General features: G+C 42.8%; 1 protein-coding gene across 1 annotated transcript in view; it reads left to right on the forward strand.

Moving 5' to 3' along the window:
- Nucleotides 1-20,147, forward strand: part of LOC126195393 (uncharacterized) — a 104,934-nt gene that overhangs the window by 31,861 nt on the left and 52,926 nt on the right. The window contains exons 3-5 of the mRNA XM_049933989.1: nt 10,271-10,390; nt 18,831-18,913; nt 18,993-19,029. Of these exons, the coding sequence (XP_049789946.1) occupies nt 10,271-10,390; nt 18,831-18,913; nt 18,993-19,029 (240 nt within the window). The remainder of the gene's footprint in view (nt 1-10,270; nt 10,391-18,830; nt 18,914-18,992; nt 19,030-20,147) is intronic.

Here is a 20,147-nt window from a genome sequence, read left to right on the forward strand (position 1 = left end):
ACTGTAAAAGATGATTTGCAACGCGTAGGTCATCAATCACCTTCGGACAGCAGTTTGGAAAAGCTCCACAATGTCGCAGAACTCTTCCAGTTTCCTTGTGTTGTGACTGTCTTTTATTTCAATCATCCAATGTGTATGTTGTGGCAGCAGCAGCAACATGATTTACACCGTGCGATGTCCAGTTTTCTGTGAGAGCCAATGGATCAAAACGTGTTAACAACATTTTAGAACCTGACACAGACCTCGAAGTCGTGGCGGGAAGAAGAAAATGTATGGTGGTGTACAAAGCATGTTACAGCAGAAAAGTAGAATGTACCAAACAACATAACAGGGACCCTCTCTTGCTATTTATAGTCTGTGGGATATTGTCCTCCTACGCCGGCCGGGATGGCCGTTCGGTTCTAGGCGCTACAGTCTGGAACCGCGTGACCGCTACGGTCGCAGGTTCGAATCCTGCCTCGGGCATGGATGTGTTTGATGTCCTTAGGTTAGTTAGGTTTAAGTAGTTCTAAGTTCTAGGGGATTGATGACCTCAGAAGTTAAGTCCCATAGTGCTCAGAGCCATGAGAACCATTTATGTCCTCCTACAAAAATTTACACTCATCTGTGCAAGTGACGTCAATCACTGGCCACCTGTTCCAGTGGATCAGTACCTGTTTATTAAATAGGATCACCGCATATGCTCGATGCCAGCATGCAGATGGTATTTGTTCTTGATATATTGGAAGATAGAGATGCTGTAAAGATCTTATTGGGTTCTCTGTCAGATGAAGTTAGTGGAGCTTTTATAGTTCGTAGTTTTTCTCTGTTGGATGGTACAAAATTACGATGATAGAATGTTTGGGTGACAGATGTGAATGCACCCTGGGGGACACAGATCTCCTTCAGAGTGTAATATCTGTATGTAGTTTGGAAACATATCACAATGCAGCAGCAAAATTGTCATCCTTCATCTAGTTCCTGTATGATGTGGAGTGTTTCTAATTTTCCCAATAAGGAACACCACAGCAGTTGCTAGTACTTTCTTTTATACTACCTTGTGTTGCAGGAGAATGTGTCGTTTTGACTTAGACCTTACACATTGTACTCCGTTGGCGAAGCTATGACAACATGTTCCCATTTACATCGAGTAGTCAAAACACGGGCCTGTCGCATTAATTCAGCTTGCCTTGTTTCTACACAGGTTGCAGAAGGTGGTAGAAGTAGCGCTCTCCAATATCTTTTCAGTTCCGACTTAAATTGAAACGATCACATATTCAAAGCTGTAGGGGCGGCGGGGAGAGACTGAAGAGAGTTACAAAATGCAGAGGGACTATTTAACGTTGGAGTTTTATTGTAGCAGATTCGAAAAAGGTGCCTCCTTACTAGATATGACAGTGCCACGAATATGATTCACTAGTGACTGTAGTCCCGAAAAGATTTATCCATACGATTCAACACATATATGTGGTTGAATGGAAAGACTTGATTCCAAACCGCAGACAGCATTTTTACCAGAAAGCGTAACACTATAAGCCACCCGTGTGTGCCTGTAGAACCTAGACCGCTTTTTATGCAGAGTGACGGCAACTTAGTCGTGATCGTGTTTTTAATAATGCGGTCCTTACGCGTAATGTATGTTGCGGCAGTAGAGTCCTCTTCTAGTCATCTTCAAATGTTGGTTCTCAACAGTGCTCCTCGAAACGAATATCGTCTTCCCTCCTAGGATTCCCATTTGAACTATCGGGTGATTGTAATCCGACTACTGAAAAAGAAAAATTACTTCGTATGCAAAGTGACTCTCATGATCAATTTAATGAATTAGCCTATCAATTTGATGTAAGCCACATGGCGCTTAGCAAGTGTAGACGATGGTTAGCGCACCACACATATCATTCTTCACTTAGCGTTTCTTTCGTTGTGGCGATATCTTTTAACAATATTTCACTCGTCCACCGATACATGGAGAGACAACCATCGTAATAAAATCAGATGTGGTACCGTATTTATGAAGTGATACGTAGTATAAAACTCATATTTACAGCTTCTCTGTGCTGTTACCTTAAGAGGCCTCCTATGTGGCGAGACATTTGGTTATCATATGAGAGAGTTCGAAAGTCGGAGCATTCTGTGACAGTGGTAGACCTTAGCGTTCCTTCATGAGGCAAAAATGAGGTTAGTTTTCCAGTCTTGTGATGCGTGACATGACAAATAAGAAAATATATTTTTCTACCTGATGAAAGAATACTTAGAGGGAATATAGCCGATGCCGTACTCCTGTACAGGATTTTCACACCAAGTAACGACACTTTAGCGATGCGAAAACGCGTGTATTTTCCATTTTATTCTATGTTCGAAAATGCATAAATGGGAGGAATCTACATTTTGCATGAGAAATTCGAAGTGTATGGAATACAACATCGGTATGTTGGATTGGGTAAAGTAGATTTTTTAAACTTGCGGGACTGTGTTGGGGTGGAATTGTTTAGAACTACTGTATACATCCAAGATGCAGCTGCTTGTTTTGCAGATGGATGAACTACTGTATACATCCAAGCTGCAGCTGCTTGTTTTGCAGTGCACTGCAGTTGCCTATTAGGGCGGTTACTAGAAGTCGGCAATTGAAAGTAATGGATTAGCTCAGTCTTTGATGTGTACAAAGAATTTGCACACTTGTCAGATCTTGGCCAGAGCAGCGAGGCTGACCAAGTGACCAATGTGCTGGGTGAATGTGACAGAAATGGACGTGTGTGTGTGTGTGTGTGTGTGTGTGTGTGTGTGTGTGTGTGTGTGTGTGTGTGTGTGTGTGTGTGTGTGTAGCGTAAGAGAAAATTCGAAATGATGGATGTCTGCCGTGGACGTGCTGATAACATCCGAAATCCTACCACTCCAATAATCCCCAGATGCCCTCCATGACCAGGCGTGGTGTATTCTGGCATACGTGTGCATCCACGACTGCAGCTGCAGCTGTAATTTTCATTAACCTTTTCACATCAGCACTGGCCATGTATGAAGGGAACAGGAGTGCTGTGTGTGGACGTCAAGGAGCTGAGTGCGCGGTATGTGTGAGTGTTTTCTGCTGTATCTGACGTCGAGCTATGCATCTTATTGCCGCAGACTGGATCATGATTGAACTGTATCGCGTGCAGCACTTCTCAGAGCATCACAGTGGACTCTGTCTTGCAGTGGCATTTGCTGTTGTCTGTATTCTATCATACAGTAGAACCTTCCTCCCTCCTCCCGAATGTAATCGAGAGAATGATTTAGGAAGTCTATAGCACTTTCAAAAACCCAATCGCGACATCAAATTTCCGATTGATCAATGTATTGTTTCCCATAGTTGTATTGCGTGCATGCATGCGGTCAGTATGGGTGGGCATAGCCAGGTAGGGTCTCCCTACCTCAGCTGGTGCAGAAAGGGTCAGCCCTGCAGTCGACGCACGGCGCGTGCCTAGCGATCAGTAGCTTGTGTAACCCTCGGGATTCTTTTTCAGGAGATATGTTTAGTGTAAACGTTCTGGTGGAGGAGAGCACGTACAAGAGCTATATTTAGCGGTACAATCTATTTGCGACGGACTTTTCATTACTTGATTTGTATGTTTCCCTGAGATATTCAAACATTTAAAATATGTTTTATTATGAAGAAGGATCATTGTAAGGCGGAAATTGTTGAAGAGTTAAACAGTCAATTTGTCAGGGTACTGCAAATGGATTATTTAACCCTATTTTCGATGTCGAAATTGCGTCGGCTTTTCCTTTCCGTCCAGCATTAGCCAAAAAGAAACAGTATTCTGAGGAGAGGTGAATATCTCTGTCTTCGTGTCTGTAGATTTTGGTTCACACAGACGAGCAGGGAGTGGCTTCTTGAGAGCGACAGAGACAGGAAGTGAGTCTGGAATTTGCTGATCAGCAGAATGCTGCCACTTGATGCTTTGTTTTGGGGCACTGAGATCAGAGGAGGCCCATATCGAATCTGTGGTCGATGGTATTTAGTAAGGCGATCTGTAATTAGGACATTGGGCTGTTTTGACCTTTGTGGCACCACCCTGACGTTGGGCACACTCACAAGAGACCCCAAATGGTGGATTCCATTGTGATTACAGTTATTATGTAATGGGGCCCAAGGGTGGAGGGGGGGGGTGCAGTTACGATGTCTACACAACTGGGGGAACCCAGTCTCTTGCAAACTGAGTAAATAAAGAATATGTAGCAACATATTATTGAACTTGATTTGAGTCTCATTTCATGAGATCCTTCTTCTCCAGCACAGTGTAAGTCGTTTTCCTACCAATTTTTTCTGGGAGGGGTTGGGAGGGAGGGGACGGGGTGGAACATCCGCTGGCAGTGGCACCGTGCACTACCTCAGTGGATCCCTTCATGTCAAGGTGAGCACACACAGGAAAATCTTCCAGTAAGATGAAACCTTCAATCTGCAGCAGTGTAATTAAATAATTATTACATGAAGTTGCTGGATGTGAGCATTTCCCACCAAATGAAAGTGAGATCCAGCCCCTGCAAATTGAAGTTTCTAATTAAACAGTATATCCTACACTATATGATTGAATTTCTTGTCTTGAGATGCTTTCTCTCCAGCACAGATGGCTGCTTAGATCGCAAGGCAGAACCCATTCTCAGTCTCAGGTGAAAGTTCCAGCCTGTCAGTCGCGGGGCCCCACATGGACACTCCTGAACAGGCGTGTAGTGCAGCCACTGATGTACACATAACTTTAGAGAACCTTGAGGGAGCTGCTTGTATGGTGGTATGAGCTGGCACTTAGTGCAGGCCAGTGGACATGGGATGGCAAACGGTGTAATTAGCAACCGAAAGATTTTTCACAGAGAAACAACGTATGATGGGTGTTTTATGATGATATTCCATGCACATATCGGATAAAATGCCATCGATTTAATTACTTCTTTACAAAACTTGCTTCTCCCCAAATAGCAGATTACCCCTGGAAACTGAATTTTTTACAAATATCCCATATACCCTTTTGCTGCGTAATTCAATTTTCTGTCGTGAGATCCATCCTCTCCAACAGACAGCCGCCAATTTCCAGTTAGGGGAGGGTTAGAGTTGACGGGAGGGTTGGGGGAACAATAGCTTTAGGACTGTGAGTTAAAAGGAAGGATTATCATTATTGGATCAAAGTCCTCTTAGCAGAGGAACAGATTAAGGACATGTCAATCAAAAGAGAAGAATTGATTTGCCTCTGAATGTATACTTGCCCCTGATGTAGGCAACCCACACCAACAAAATGCGCTCGAGCCCGATTTGCCCCACTCCTTACCTGCTGTGGCCACTCCCGTTGCTCTCGCTCACAAAAATGCAAGCTGCCAGTACAGTTCTCCCCATTCACTTCTCCCCGTTGAACATTAGTGATACAGTATTACCATGTCATCTAATACAGTTACTAAACAATACATAATTAACTTCATTAGTTATACAGTAAATACAGTATTCCCATGTCATTTAATACAGTTATTAAATAATAACTAATTAACTTGTATGCCATGTGGTCCTAATAAAAATATTTCATTAGGATGAGGCACAAAATATGTGGTTAATTGAACATATTATCAAAGCATAACGTTGATTGGAGGCTCAATCCTAGAAAGGACAAAGGACATTTCCCTACTTTTCATACCCAGTTACACTTCCTACCGAACACACTCTTTCGTGTGTTTGGATTCCAGCCAGCGGCAGTAACGGTACACAGCCTCAGAAAGACTCGATGAGAGCATTGATTACTTACCATGAATAACTCCCTGTAAAAAATTTAACTAATTCTACTAATGTCGGTTGCAGGAGCAAATTTTGTTCTACGTTTCTAAAGGAAACGTGAACGTATTGAAAATCTAAGTTGAAATTTATTTTAGCAAGCTTTAGTTGACTTTACTCATGTGCACTTACGCTGAAAAGTTACCTGCGTGAGTGAAATTTTATATCTTTGTGTACTCAGATACAATATGGAAAAGTAAACTGGACTTTTATTCCACTTTTGTGTAAATGCTACTGATGCAACGTTATTGTTATGTACAATGACCAAAAATACACTGAACTGATGTTAATCTTCAATAATATTTAACAATAACTTCTTCCATGAAATGGATGATAAATTTTTTTAACCAACTGAGCTATAAAAATCAACCATATTGTCTTTTCAGTAATTGACCTGCTCTGAAGGAGCAATAGCACCGTAATTTCGTCTTTTACTTTCTAATAAACTGAATTTACTTTAGAGAAAGGGAAATCTGTTTAAGGTAAAATAACTTTACAAGAATTTCAGTTGACTTAGTATACAGGGTGGTCCATTGATCGTGACCGGGCCAAATATCTCACGAAAAAGGGGTCAAACGAAACTTGTCTAGCCTTAAGGAGGAAACCAGACGGCGCTATACTTGCCCCGCTAGACGGCGCTGCCATATGTCAAACGGATATCAACTGTGCTTTTTTAAAGTAGGAACCCTATTTTTATTACATATTCGTGTAGTACGTAAAGAAATATGAATGTTTCAGTTGGGCCAATTTTTGCGCTTTGTGGTAGAAGGCGCTGCAATAGTCACAAACATATGGCTCTCAATTTTAGACGAACAGTTGGTAACAGCAAGGTTTTTTAAATTAAAATACAGAACGTAGGTACGTTTGAACATTTTATTTCGTTTGTTCCAATGTGAATACAGATACCTCTGTGAACTTATAATTTCTGAGAACGCATGCTGTTACAGCGTGATTACCTTTAAATACCACATTAATGCAATAAATGCTTAAAATGAAGTCCGTCGACCTCAACGCATTTGGCAATACGTGTACCGACATTCCTCTCAACAGCGAGTAGTTCGCCTTCCGTAATGTTTGCACATGCATTGACAATGCGCTGACGCATGTTGTCAAGCTTTGACGGTGGATCACGATAGCAAATATCCTTCAACTTGACCCACAGAACAAAAACCGGGGACGTCAGATCCGGTGAACGTGCTTCGACGACCAATCCACCTGTCATGAAATATGCTATTCAATACCGCTTCAGCCGCGGGCGAGCTATGTGCCGGACATCCATCATGTTGGAAGTACATCGCCATTCTGTCATGCAGTGAAACATTTTGTGGTAACATCGGTAGAACATTACGCAGGAAATCAGCATACATTGCACCATTTAGATTGCCATCGATAAAATGGGGGCCAATTACTCTTCCTCCCATAATGCCGCATCATACATTAACCCGGCAAGGTCGCTGATGTTCCACTTGTCGCAGCCATCGTGGATTTTCCGTTGCCCAATAGTGCATATTATGCAGGTTTACGTTACCGCTGTTGGTGAAAGACGCTTCGTCGCTAAATAGAAAGCGTGCAAAAAATCTGTCATCTTCCCGTAATTTCTCTTGTGCCCAGTGACAGAACTGTACACGACGTTCAAAGTCGTCGCCATGCAATTCCTGGTGCATAGAAATATTGTACGGGTGCAATCGATGTTGATGTAGCATTCTCAACACCGAGTTTTTGAGATTCCAGATTCTCGCGCAGTTTGTCTGCAACTGATGTGCAGATAGCCGCGACAGCAGCTAAAACACCTACTTGGGCATCATCATTTGTTGCAGGTAGTGGTTGACATTTCACATATGGCTGAACACTTCCTGTTTCCTTAAATAACGTAACTATCCGACGAACGGTCCGGACACTTGGGTGATAACTTCCAGGATACCGAACAGCATACATAGCACACGCCAGTTGGGAATTTTGATTACAATAGCCATACATCAATACGATATCGGCTTTCAACGCAGTTGGTAAACGGTCCATTTTAACACGGGTAATACATCACGAAGCAAATACCGTCCGCACTGGCGGAATGTTACGTGATACCACGTAGATATACGTTTTTGACTATTACAGCGCAATCTATCAAAAAGCGAAAAAAGTGGTCCAGCTGAAACTTTGATATTTCTTTACGTAGTACACGAAAATGTAATAAAAAAGGGGGGTTCCTATTTTAAAAAATGCAGTAGAAATCCGTTTGACGTATGGCAGCGCCATCTAGCGGGCCAACCATAGCGCCATCTGGCTTCCTCCTTCAGGCTAAACGAGTTGCGTTCTTTGTAGGATTTTCGTTTGATGCTTATTTCGTGAGATATTTGACCCAGTCGCTATCGATGTCCCACCCTGTATTGTTCCTATGGTGATCACAAACTGAAATGTCAGACTGGCGGTTTCTGACCGTATCTGAAAGTTACTGAAAGTTTTCTGCCTTGCCTTTCGTCTTCACGAGTTGAGAGGCCGTAGTTGAGATGGACAGGACGAGAGGATAATGACTTCACGTCTCTGTACTGGTAGCCATTGTTACATACACGCCTTCGTACATTTCTACGTCGTCGCTCCCTGGTTAGGTACACGTCAAGTTGCTATCTTGATGATCAAAAATTCCTGCACTCCGACCGTTTGCGTCATTACGGAGCGACTTTTCCTATTATCCAACCCCGCTTCCTTTGTCTTCATGCCACTCACGTTAACAACTGTACACCTGACATTTTCGCCAGGACGGATCTCACTCGCGTTCGCACACGTGCGCCTGCCGTAACGACTCTGCCTCGTCTCACCACTGCTTCCTACTCCGTCTTTGCCCGTGCTTTTTGCACGCAGCACTACCCACATGTGAGGCCATTCAACCCTAACGCTTGTACAGTGTTTTATGAACTAGAATACAGTAAAAATAAGGAAGCACCAGCCTATTACTTTATCATCAAGTACGTATTGTGCAACTCAACATAAATAACAAATAATGAAGCAGACGAAATGAGTTAAAATTTGTGCTATGGCCGGGATTCGAACCCGGTTCTATTTGCTTGTTAGGCAGTAATGCTACCATTACACCAGCACAGCGCGGGGGTTAACTTTGCTGCACGAACTACCTAAGCTTACTGCCCTCCCCAACACAAACTTCAATTCATTTTTCCTTTGCATGTTGGCACTATGTCTCAGGGAAACATTTGATTATAAGTAAATAACAAAATTAAGATTTTGCACATTGGCACTTTGACATATGGTTCATCTTACATTCAAGTATTATGGCTTCCACAGGTTCGAGCATATGGACAGTATGAAAAATTTCTCGCATTTGAAGTCACATACCATGACAAGTTTACACTCAAGGCCAGGTTACGTTACATGGAGACGACCTGGACTGACTCTAGCCCGCCATACAGTCCAACAACCAGGAGAGATGGTCTGGGTTGCCTTTTCTTCTCACAGGATAACCCCTTTGGTTGTTATCAGCGGCACGCTCATTGCACAGCTGTGCGTCGGCGATATTCTAGGCCCTGTTTTGTTGCCCTTTATGGCGAGTGATCCTTTGCCTACATTTCGGCAAGATAATGTCCTCTCACACAGGGCGAGAGTTTCTATTGCTTGTCTTCGTCCTTGCCAACACTACCTTGCCAGCAAGAATGCCATACCTCTCCTCAATTGAGAACGTTTCGAACATTATGAGCAGGGCTCTTCAACCAACTCGGGATTCTGACGATCTAAGCCACCAATTCGGCAGAATTTGGCACGACGTCTCGCAGGAGGACATCCAACAACTCTATGAATCAATCCCAGGCCGAACAACTGCTTGCATGAGGGCCAGAGGTGGACCAACGCGTTATTGACTCACTCAGTTTGTGAACCACTTTCTCTTGAATAAATTATCCTATTGTTCTGAAACTATAATTATTTGTTTGTCTGTACAAGTATAGCACATCTACCGATTTTTGTACTACTCGGATAATTATACAATGAAGGCTTTCACGACCAGATGTTTTAGCTGCTGAGAATTTTTCCGGGTTGTATGGTCGTGGTCCATGGAACTCTTCAATCGCTGACGTTTCGTCCAAAGCTACGTTGGTCATCTTCGGAGCTGCTGCTGGTCGTTCTGAGTCTTGCCGACTGACTCAGCACAACCAGGAGCACCTTCTAAGATGTCAAACGTAGCCTTGGACGAAATGTCAGGGACTGAAGAGTTCCATGGACCACGGCCATACAACCCGGAAAAATTCTCATCACTCGGATAATTCCTTTGAAGTGTTTCGTTTTTTTTGCCTTAAGGTGTATGTAGTACGTATGTATGGGGTGAATGGGTTGTGTGTTGCCTGTGCATGAAAAGTTTTTTTTACCGTCACAGTTTACATAAAAATCGGCGGAGAGATAGAATGCTTCCATGCACATTCGGCTGCGTGTGTGCTTGTATGAATAAATATGTTTGAGGATGTTTTACACTGACTGTTTTCTGTTACATACACATTTATTTTGGTCCAGACGGTGGAACTTCTCGCAAGCCGCAGTCAGACCGTCCACCGCCGTACATCGACCTCCTACAGGAATCAAAGCCGAAGCCCCCACCGGCGTTTGAAGCGGATCCTGTGCGTTACATCTTAGGTAAACAGAAAACTGCAGTCGCTACACTTTGAAATTTTCAATAGAGTACATATACTGTTATCTTGTCAAAATTAACTGCTTGTTGAAAATAGCACTTCGAACATTCGACAGAAATGAGTTAAATAGCCCACATTAATATTTATTATTTCCTGAATATGTCATTTATTATTTCCCGAATAAATCCATGTGATGCAATTACGGGCAGCCTTTTCGAAACTGTATCAGTAACTGCAGCAACGCACTCTGCAATGCCTGAATTAGAGACGAACCAACAAATAGTATCCTTAAACGTAGAGCTGAGCAGACACTTGGCACATGCTGCATCATATATCTGCACAGATGAAAATATCGAGAACGTACGTAGAGTGAACTAGACGATCGGTCGTAACATTAGTGTTTTTTTTTTCAATCATATGATACATCTTGCCAGGGTAAACCATTTGTAAAATGCTGCCAGGAATTGTGCGGTGTCACATCTTAAAATACTAATTTGACTGGATGCTTCTGGTGTCAATCATTCCACTCGTACGAATCATGTGAGTGTAATCTGTACGGCATGCAAATCTATATTAATATACTGAAAAGCAAACAAAACAGGATACTGCAAATTATAAGTATATAAATTAAGCACGTGTGGAGAGGCGACTTGATTCCGAATCAAAGAAATGTTCTGCACGTGCTCAGTTGATCCACTGCTAGCTGACGTACTTCGTAGGCCTGAACATTACAGGTAATTAAAATACTTAGCTGCGTAGATACTAATATAAGACATTTGGAAAGGAAAGTTCACTTAAATGCTATCTTATGCATAACACCACCTGTTGTAAGCTTTTGATAATATATTATAAGTGGTGAGGACGAGATCAGATTTAGTTGGTAGCATTTGTAAACAAATCTGATATGTAAGGTTGACTCGCACATTAAAAGTTTACAAAATCTATCAAGTGGACGTGAAAGGTTACTAACAATGGGGACATTAACAGGTAACAGCGTATGTTATTCAAAAACTTTAATATAAGATGAAAGTAAATAATTGTGCTCAATATTCGTATACGTGGGCTTCAGTTTCACGAAGAAAAACAGTCGTTTAGTACATATTTCTCAACACTCGGGGTAACGCTCGACAGATAGCTACTAAAGATGTAGGTGACATGCTTACCGCCGAGAGAGGCCACGTAAGCATTAAGCAACAGCTGCTGAAGAGATACTGAGTGGATATCCTCACCCATGTGGGTACGAAGAACAAACCCATTCACAAAACAAGGAGTTCTGCTTCGCACGAGACGTCAGTAAAATGACTGACTTTACTGGTATGAAAATAACTGAAGTAGACAGAAATTAGTGCAGAAAATTATAACACCAAAGCGTTCCTTAATCGAAAGAGTGTCATGCGATCCCTCCATTTAACCCTGCACATGCTTCCGTAAAGGTCTACTTCTGGTCAGCTCTAAAATCACCATCCCAGCCCTGATGGGCCTCTCTTCGAAGAACTCCTCGGAACATAACTGTCGCTCTGGCACATGTCAGCTCGAAGATTGTCGTGCAAGACGTAGGTCATACGACACCTCTAGAACACATCGCGTACAGTAACTTATGATGAGCAGCGAAACGAAGGGAAATGCCACGTACGTTTCACAGTGATTAGTGCATAAAACTGCATAAGTCACTTGGGTGTGATAATAATGAGTATGGCGCGCTATACGCAGAGAATTAATTACCAATAGCTTTGTGTAAGCTATGTGCATCATTCGTTGAATACAACAATGTGAGATTATGGGCCTGCATTAATGCAAAACATTTTTATTAATCATTTATTTATTAGCAAAGTAGTTTCAGTGACAATGACGCCGTCATCAGTAGGTTCTAGGATTCTAAAACATGCAAAAATAGAGTTCTTATAAACATTTACACATTATTGTATGTCCACTGTTTGGTTCCAAATATTGTTTGCTGTGAATAGTTTCATAATACTTACGTCACGGCATGGTTTTTACTATTGTTGCCGCTGTTTCCGGTATATTTTCTCTGTTTCTTGTTGTTGTTTTTCTAGGCATACATCATGTCATCTGCAACAGTATGAGTGGCTGTCAGTAAACAAATACAGAAACGTGTACTGATGTATGTCAGCGTTATACAGTTGGGATTATGGTAGTGCCGTTGATACAGTTTTGTACTAGGTTGTTACTTAGTGTGTTATGTACTCATGTTCATTGGACACCTTGCAGCTACTTTTAGATAGAAAAACATAACTTGTGCACCTTGCTAGTAATCCAAAACGTTACGCCATCTTGCTGTTCGTGTCTGTAGAACGAAAATTGTTTCGGGAGTTCTGAAGACTTCTGTTTCTTATTTATACCTCTATGACTCTGTGAATGATGGGGGATTGGTTTTGTCTGTGTGTGTGTGTGTGTGTGTGTTTTCCTGTTCTGTGTGCTGAGTCAGTTCTCTTAGAGCGGTAAAAGTGTGCTGTTGCAAAGTATTGCGTTTTCGTTTATTGCGTTTTTCCCTTGCCCTATGGCCTTTTGTATGTCATATACAAACACAGATCAATGCAAGAGTTTAAATTATTATCCGTTCAGTAGTAACTAAATTTAAACACGAAAAATAGTTCTCTGCAGTCTTTGGACCATTTTACAAAGGAGCTAACTGATTCTGTGCACTGATTTAATGTTGTGGATGAGAAGTGAATATCCCTTCACGCCAGAAACGAAACAGTAATCTGATTTCAAGAAATAGGCTCCTTGCCAGTATCCATTTCAAACTAGCCATCTCCTCTGTGGTCTTTCGTGATTTCGTTTTCCTTGTGTTTCGTAGCTCAGTTCTTCTTTTGCTACGCATATTCCTGGTACCCTATCAAAATATTCCAGTCATTTTACTCTCATTTGTTTCATTAAACCTTATTTTAATAAATTCCGAACTCAGCTCTGAATTTTTTATCTGAACCCGCAGACTGCAACATTTCGTTTGTCTCAGAAATTATAGTTCAGTGGCTTGTACATGCGTTTTGTCTAACTTTCTTATCCACGTTCTGAGCTACATGTCAAAACAGCTGTACCCATTGCTTTCTAAAACTATCTTTTTGATTTCTTTCCGAACTTTGTTGCGTAATGTTGTTCGTATTGTATCACACATGATCTCATATTTATTTAACTTATTTTCTACGTCACTTACAAGCTGGTATCTCACGCCACAAACTAAGTGGTTAAACGGTGACTCTTTTTATTAAAACGTAACCATTGTGCAATATTTTGCAGCGTTAAGGCTCTATTTTTCTTCAGAAGCCATAATATTATTCTTTCTATGAGAAATGTTAAATTCGTATCCCTTTCGTAACTGTTATAGGCAATGCATTTCTCTTTGCAGATACTCCTAATTCTCTTGTAAATACATTGGGTACTGAGTGAACATCACGGTGTTTGCCATGGGGAAATAGCTTTACTCATAATTCTCAGTCAGATCCGGATATACTCAAATACGACGATCAAAGCATGAGAAAGCCAAAAGATCTTGAATTTGGGGTGTGTTGAAAATGCTCACATTGACTGTACGAAGTTAAGCGAACGACGAAGAATGCTCTAATAGGACCCTGAAACAAAACACTAACTGCTGTAGGCTGCGGAAGTCTCCTGAACCAACTGGATGAGAATACAAATATCACAACGGGCCTGAAATGTAAATGAAGAATGTCATCTTTGATTACAAGAATAAAGAGTTCCTTGATAACGAGGGATTCGAAGTACTAAGTGCTGCCACATCCACCCTATTCACCACATTTAAGATATCGTGACTTGCGCCTGTCCGCTGCATCTGTATAAATTTCTAGGCGCTTCAGTCCGGAGCCACGCGCCTGCTGCGGTCGCAGGTTCGAATCCTGCCTCGGGCATGGATGTGTGTGATGTCCTTAGGTTAGTTAGGTTTAAGTAGTTCTAAGTTCCAGGGGGCTGATGACCTCAGATGTTAAGTCCCATAGTGCTCAGAGCAATTTGATTTGTATAAATTTCTGGATGGAAAACCGTTACGGTCAAGTAAGGAGATTGTGGCAGCTGTAGCTCGATGTTTTGCAGTCCTTCCAGAATAGAATTTCAGGAATGAGATCTACCCAGAGTAAAATCCTTGAGCAAAATGGATTGATCTAAAATCAAAATGGGGGCATATTAACCTGAAAAATACAGTTATTATATGCAGTACTGAAAAATTATCCAACGCCCTTTCGTTTGAATTGGAGGAATTTAACTTCACAATAATGGCTGGAACGTCCACTACTGAAGCTTTCATTATTGGCTATACATTGTTCCACAGAAATGGGTAGAATGAGAACGTTTGGGACAGACATAGGTATGTGTGTCTCCATAATCCTGCCTCTATAATCCCCGATCACACGAAAATGTTGAATACTATATGTAAATTTTTAGAAATGTTAATTTATTAATTGCGTATGTTTCTTCTGACAGTTGTAACTGATATCGTCGTGAAGTAAACCTTATTCACTTCATTAACAGGCCAGTACCATGTTACAGTCTAATAGACAAAACGAAGTGAACAATGAACCAAGTTTACAATGTAACAGTGAGTTAAGCGTCCTGGGGCCTTTGCATGAACTTTTCATGGGGGAGGAAGAGAAGGTGGAGGGAAAGGTACTACGTAGAACGTCTGCCATGACGCCACTGAAAAGAATGGCACTCTCATTTTTCGTAAGTGGTACTGCCAGTTTAGTGTTACTGCCGTTGAGTTCCTGTTGGCAAGACAAGCATTTTTTGCGCAGTGGGAGATCGTCTCCATTAAAAGTACATTTCGAAGATTTATACTTACGTATAAAATACAACACTGTGAACTGAACAAGTATCCCGCACGAAGCTCACAGCCCTGCTCCGCCGATGCTCTCCACTCATCTACCTTAATAACGGGACACACACACACACACACACACACACACACACACACACACGAACACACCTGGAGCCGGTTAAAATGGAATGTTTAGCTACTAACGGTCGAGAACTTGCTTTTGCAATCGTGTTTATTGTAGATTACTCTTTTGCAGGAATCTCAATAACTACACTACTGGCCATTAAAATTGTTACACCACGAAGATGACGTGCTACAGGTGCGAAATTTAACCTACAGGAAGAAGATGCTGTGATATGCAAATGATTAGCTTTTCAGAGCATTCACACAAGGCTGGTGCCGGTGGTGACACCTACAACGTGCTGACACGAGGAAAGTTTCCAACCGATTTCTCGTACACAAATAGCAGTTGACCGGCGTTGCCTGGTGAAACGTTGTTGTGATGCCTCGTGTAAGGAGCAGAAATGCGTACCATCACGTATCCGACTTTGATAAAGGTCGGATTGTAGCCTATCGCGATCGCGGTTTATCGTACCGCGACATTGCTGCTCGCGTTGGTCGAGATCCAATGACTCTCAGCAGAATATGGAATCGGTGGGATCAGGAGGGTAATACGGAACGCCGTGCTGGATCCCAACGGCCTCGTATCACTAGCAGTCGACAGGCATCTTATCCGCATGACTGTAACGGATCGTGCAGCCACGTCTCGATCCCTGAGTCAACAGATAGGCAACAACCATCTGCACGAACAGTTCGACGACGTTTGCAGTGGCATGGACTATCAGCTCTGAGACCATGGCTGCGGTTACCCTTGACGCTGCATCACAGACAGGAGCGCCTGCGATGGTGTACTCAACGACGAACCTGGGTGCACGAATGGCAAAACATCATTTTTTCGGATGAATCCAGGTTCTATTTACAGCATCATGACGGTCGCATCCGTGTTTGACGACATCGCGGTGAACGCACATTGGAAGCGTGTATTCGTCATCGTCATACTGGCGTATCACCTGGCGTGATGGTATGGGGTGCCATTGGTTACACGCCTCTTGTCCGCATTGACGGCACTTTGAACAGTGGACGTTACATTTCAGATGTGTTACGACCCGTGGCTCTACCCTTCATTCGATCCCTGAGAAGCCCTACATTTCAGCTGGATAATGCACGACCGCGTGTTGCAGGTCCTGTACGAGCCTTTCTGGATACAGAAAATGTTCGACTGCTGCCCTGGCCAGCACATTCTCCACATCTCTCACCAATTGAAAACGTCTGGTCAATGGTGGCCGAGCAACTGGCTCGTCACAACACGCCAGTGACTACTCTTGATGAACTGTGGTATCGTGTTGAAGCTGCATGGGCAGCTGTACCTGTACACGCCATCCAAGCTCTGTTTGACTCAATACCAAGGCTTATCAGGGCCGTTATTACGGCCAGTGGTAGTTGTTCTAGGTACTGATTTCTCAGGATCTATGCATCTATTGCGTGAAAATGTAATCACATGATAGTTTTAGTATAATATATTTGTCCAATGAATATCCGTTTATCATCTGCATTTCTTCTTGGTGTAGCAATTTTAATGGCCAGCAGTGTACATGATTGAAACTAAGGACCATGAACTGTGTAATAAAAAGGAGTTCGCTTTAGGCAAAAGAAGTATTTCATTGACTATTCTGGGTTGAATTTTCATAGAAATCCGTGTGAAGGCAACTGTTTAACGGACAGTCGTCCATTCTGATGAAGACGCATGAGCTCTCCGTCTTTTGAAGATGGGTTTCCATACATACCGCGTACTGACAGCTCGCTGCCCATGAGAGAGGGTTCCATGCTCATCACTCAGAATTTGAAGTTGGCTGTAACCTAATTACTGTGTAAGATTTGCAACATATTATTAAGCATATAAAAATGAAAAAAAGTCTCTTCATCCACAATATGCTCCTGGGTACCATACAGTATTCTTTGGTTAGATGCAAGGAATACACAAACACTGTCCTGATCTTCATCCAGAGCCTGCTAAGTAAAGAATGATAAGATGGGAGCGCCATCGTTGCGACAAAAGAAGTATTTATTTCACGCTCACACTGACACAAAATGCCATACATATACCCAAAGATTAACAGAAATAACAGAAATCAGCATCTCTACATCTACATACATACTCCGCAAGCAACAGTACGGTACATGGTGGAGGGTACCCTGTACAACTACTAGTCATTTCCTTTCCTGTTCCACTTTCAAATAGAGCGAGGGATAAACGACTGTCTATGTGCCTCCGGACGAGTTCTAGTTTCTCTTATCTTACCTTCGTATCCTTTACGCGTATTGTATGTTGGCGGCAGCAAAATAACTTCCCCGTCAACTGCAAATGCCAGGTCTCTAAATTTCCTCAGCGATGTTTCGCGAAAAGAGTGTCGTCTTCACTGCAGGGATTCCCAGTTGAGTTCGCGAAGCATCTGCGTGATACTCGCGTTCTGATCTAACCTACCGGTAACAAGTCTAGTAGCCCGCCTCTGAGTATGTCTTCCTTTAATCTGACCTCGTAAGGACCCAAACACTCGAGCAGTACTGAAGAATAGGTCGCACCAGCGTCCTATATGCTTTCTCCTTTACAGACGATATTCTCCCAATAAACAGACGACATTCTCCCAATAAACCGAAGACAACCAACCACGTACCCCACTACCGCTCTTACCTGCTCCTTCCGTTTCATATCGCTTCGCAATGTTACGCCTCTATATGTTTAATCGACATGATACTCAGGACACCACTAATGCTTCGAACATCACAGTTCCATTTTCCCTGCTCATCTGCATTAACTTACATTTTTATACATGCACAATAAGGTGCCAGTCATCACACCAACCATAAATTTGGCGTAAGTCATTTGTTTTATACTACAGGCACCTAACTACGACAACTTCACGTACGTAATGACGTCATCAGCAAACAGCCGCAGATTTTTGTTCACACTATAGGTGGTAGATCATTTGCGTTATGTGGAGAAAAAGAGGGGTCGTATCACGCTTTCCGGGGGCACTCGTGATAGCGCTATTATCTTCAGCGATCACTGGCCGTCGATGACAACGCACTGCGTTCTATCTCATAATGAATCTTCGAACAACTCAAGTATCTTGGAACCAATTTCGTACGCTCGTACCTTCGTTACCAGTCTGTAGAGGGACAGCGTGTCAAACGCTTTCCGGAAATCCAAGAATATGGAACCTGTTGCATATTGTTAACAGACAAGGACCGCCCGAAGTTCATAAGACCTGTGAAGTGCATGGCCGCGCGGAATTAGCCGAGCGGTCTCAGGCGCTGCAGTCATGGACTGTGCGGTTGATCCCGGCGGAGGTTCGAGTCCTCCCTTGGGTGGGTGTGTTTGTCCTTAGGATAATTTAGGTTAAGTGGTGTGTAAGCTTAGGGACTGATGACCTTAGCAGTTAAGTCCCATAAGATTTCACACACATTTGAACATTTTTTTTGTAAAGTGCATATATTTCCGTTCTGATTGCACAGCATAAAAGTTCAGACAGACTTCAGTTTATAGCAGTGTACTTTCCCACAGCATGAGCGTCAGCCGTGGCTTCCTGTGTTTCAGGAATGAAGCTGCCTATCGCCGACAGCGGGTTCTGCGCCTGCAACCACCTGTCTTCCGCCTACTCTACGGTCTTCTTCATCATTGTTAGTATGTCTTCTCACCTTTCTGCAACACATGTATGACACGTTTTTACGATTTTTACTTACGATCGTTTCTTTTCAGTGTTACGCCTCTTTCCTGATAGCTGATGCCTGTCATGGTAAGTACTACGATGCCCAAACCGTTTTTCTCATTTTTTATAGTTATGCGAAACAGAGTCAAGCATGCTGATGAGTCTACCGGGCTGTATGGCCGTGGTCGAAGTGACTTTTCGGTTTCTGACGTTTCCTCCGGAGCTACGCTGGACATCGTCGGAAGTGTTCCTGGCGACGTTGAGTCATGCCGACTGACGAATCGGATTTCGGAGAGCGAGATAAATACTGTGTAATGTGGGCATAACAAGCAACAATCGGTAGTTAAGTTGTATGTCTGACAGAGGCTATCTCTGCTGATGACGCGCGAACTCTTTCACCACCGCTTTAGGAAGTATTTATCTCGTTCTCCGACGTCTGAGTCGTCAGTAAGCATGACTCAGCGTCGCATGGAGCACCTCCAGAGATATCCGATGCATCTCTGGACGAAACGTCAGGAACCGAAAAGTTTCTTCGATCACGGGCATACAGCCGGGAAGACTCGCCAGTAACTATGACGTCCGGCCGTGAACACCTTCATTGCATGAAAAGTCCGGATTATTAAGTTCAAATATTAAAAGCTTCCTCGATTTCAACGAATCTGTGTGACTAGTACTCTTGCTTCTTTAGTAATAACTGAGTCAGTGATCAGGCTCAGAAAACAGTGCGATGCCGACCGGCCGACACGTCATCCTCTGTCTTGTTCCGGTGTTTAGAAACGGTTTGGAGGGTCATTGGGTTAGCACAGCGCTCTCCAAGACGTTGTAGATTTTCCGCAACTTGGAGCCACTACATCTCATTCAAATATTTGCTCATTTACATCAGGAGTCTGACTAAACCGCGCTCCACTCCTCCCACCGAGGAAAAGTGCCTGGCAGTGCTGGAAATTCAACCCAGGTCCTCCTGATGGCAACAGGAAGCACTGACCACTCAATTACGTATGTGGAGTTTTAAGATAACTGCGTCCTTTACTTTGCAAACCTCTGTACGGTATTTTTCCTCTTGAAACTCATCAAGACTAGTCTCCTACACAAAATGTGCTTAGTTCTCCGTTATGCATGATAATAAAATGAGTCACAAGAACGTTGTTTTTGTAGCATCTTTCTGATTTATAAACTTTTATTGTGTAAAAATTCACAGAAACCAC

The sequence above is a fragment of the Schistocerca nitens genome, chromosome 1, assembly GCF_023898315.1.
Source record: "Schistocerca nitens isolate TAMUIC-IGC-003100 chromosome 1, iqSchNite1.1, whole genome shotgun sequence".
Lineage (NCBI taxonomy): Eukaryota > Metazoa > Arthropoda > Insecta > Orthoptera > Acrididae > Schistocerca > Schistocerca nitens.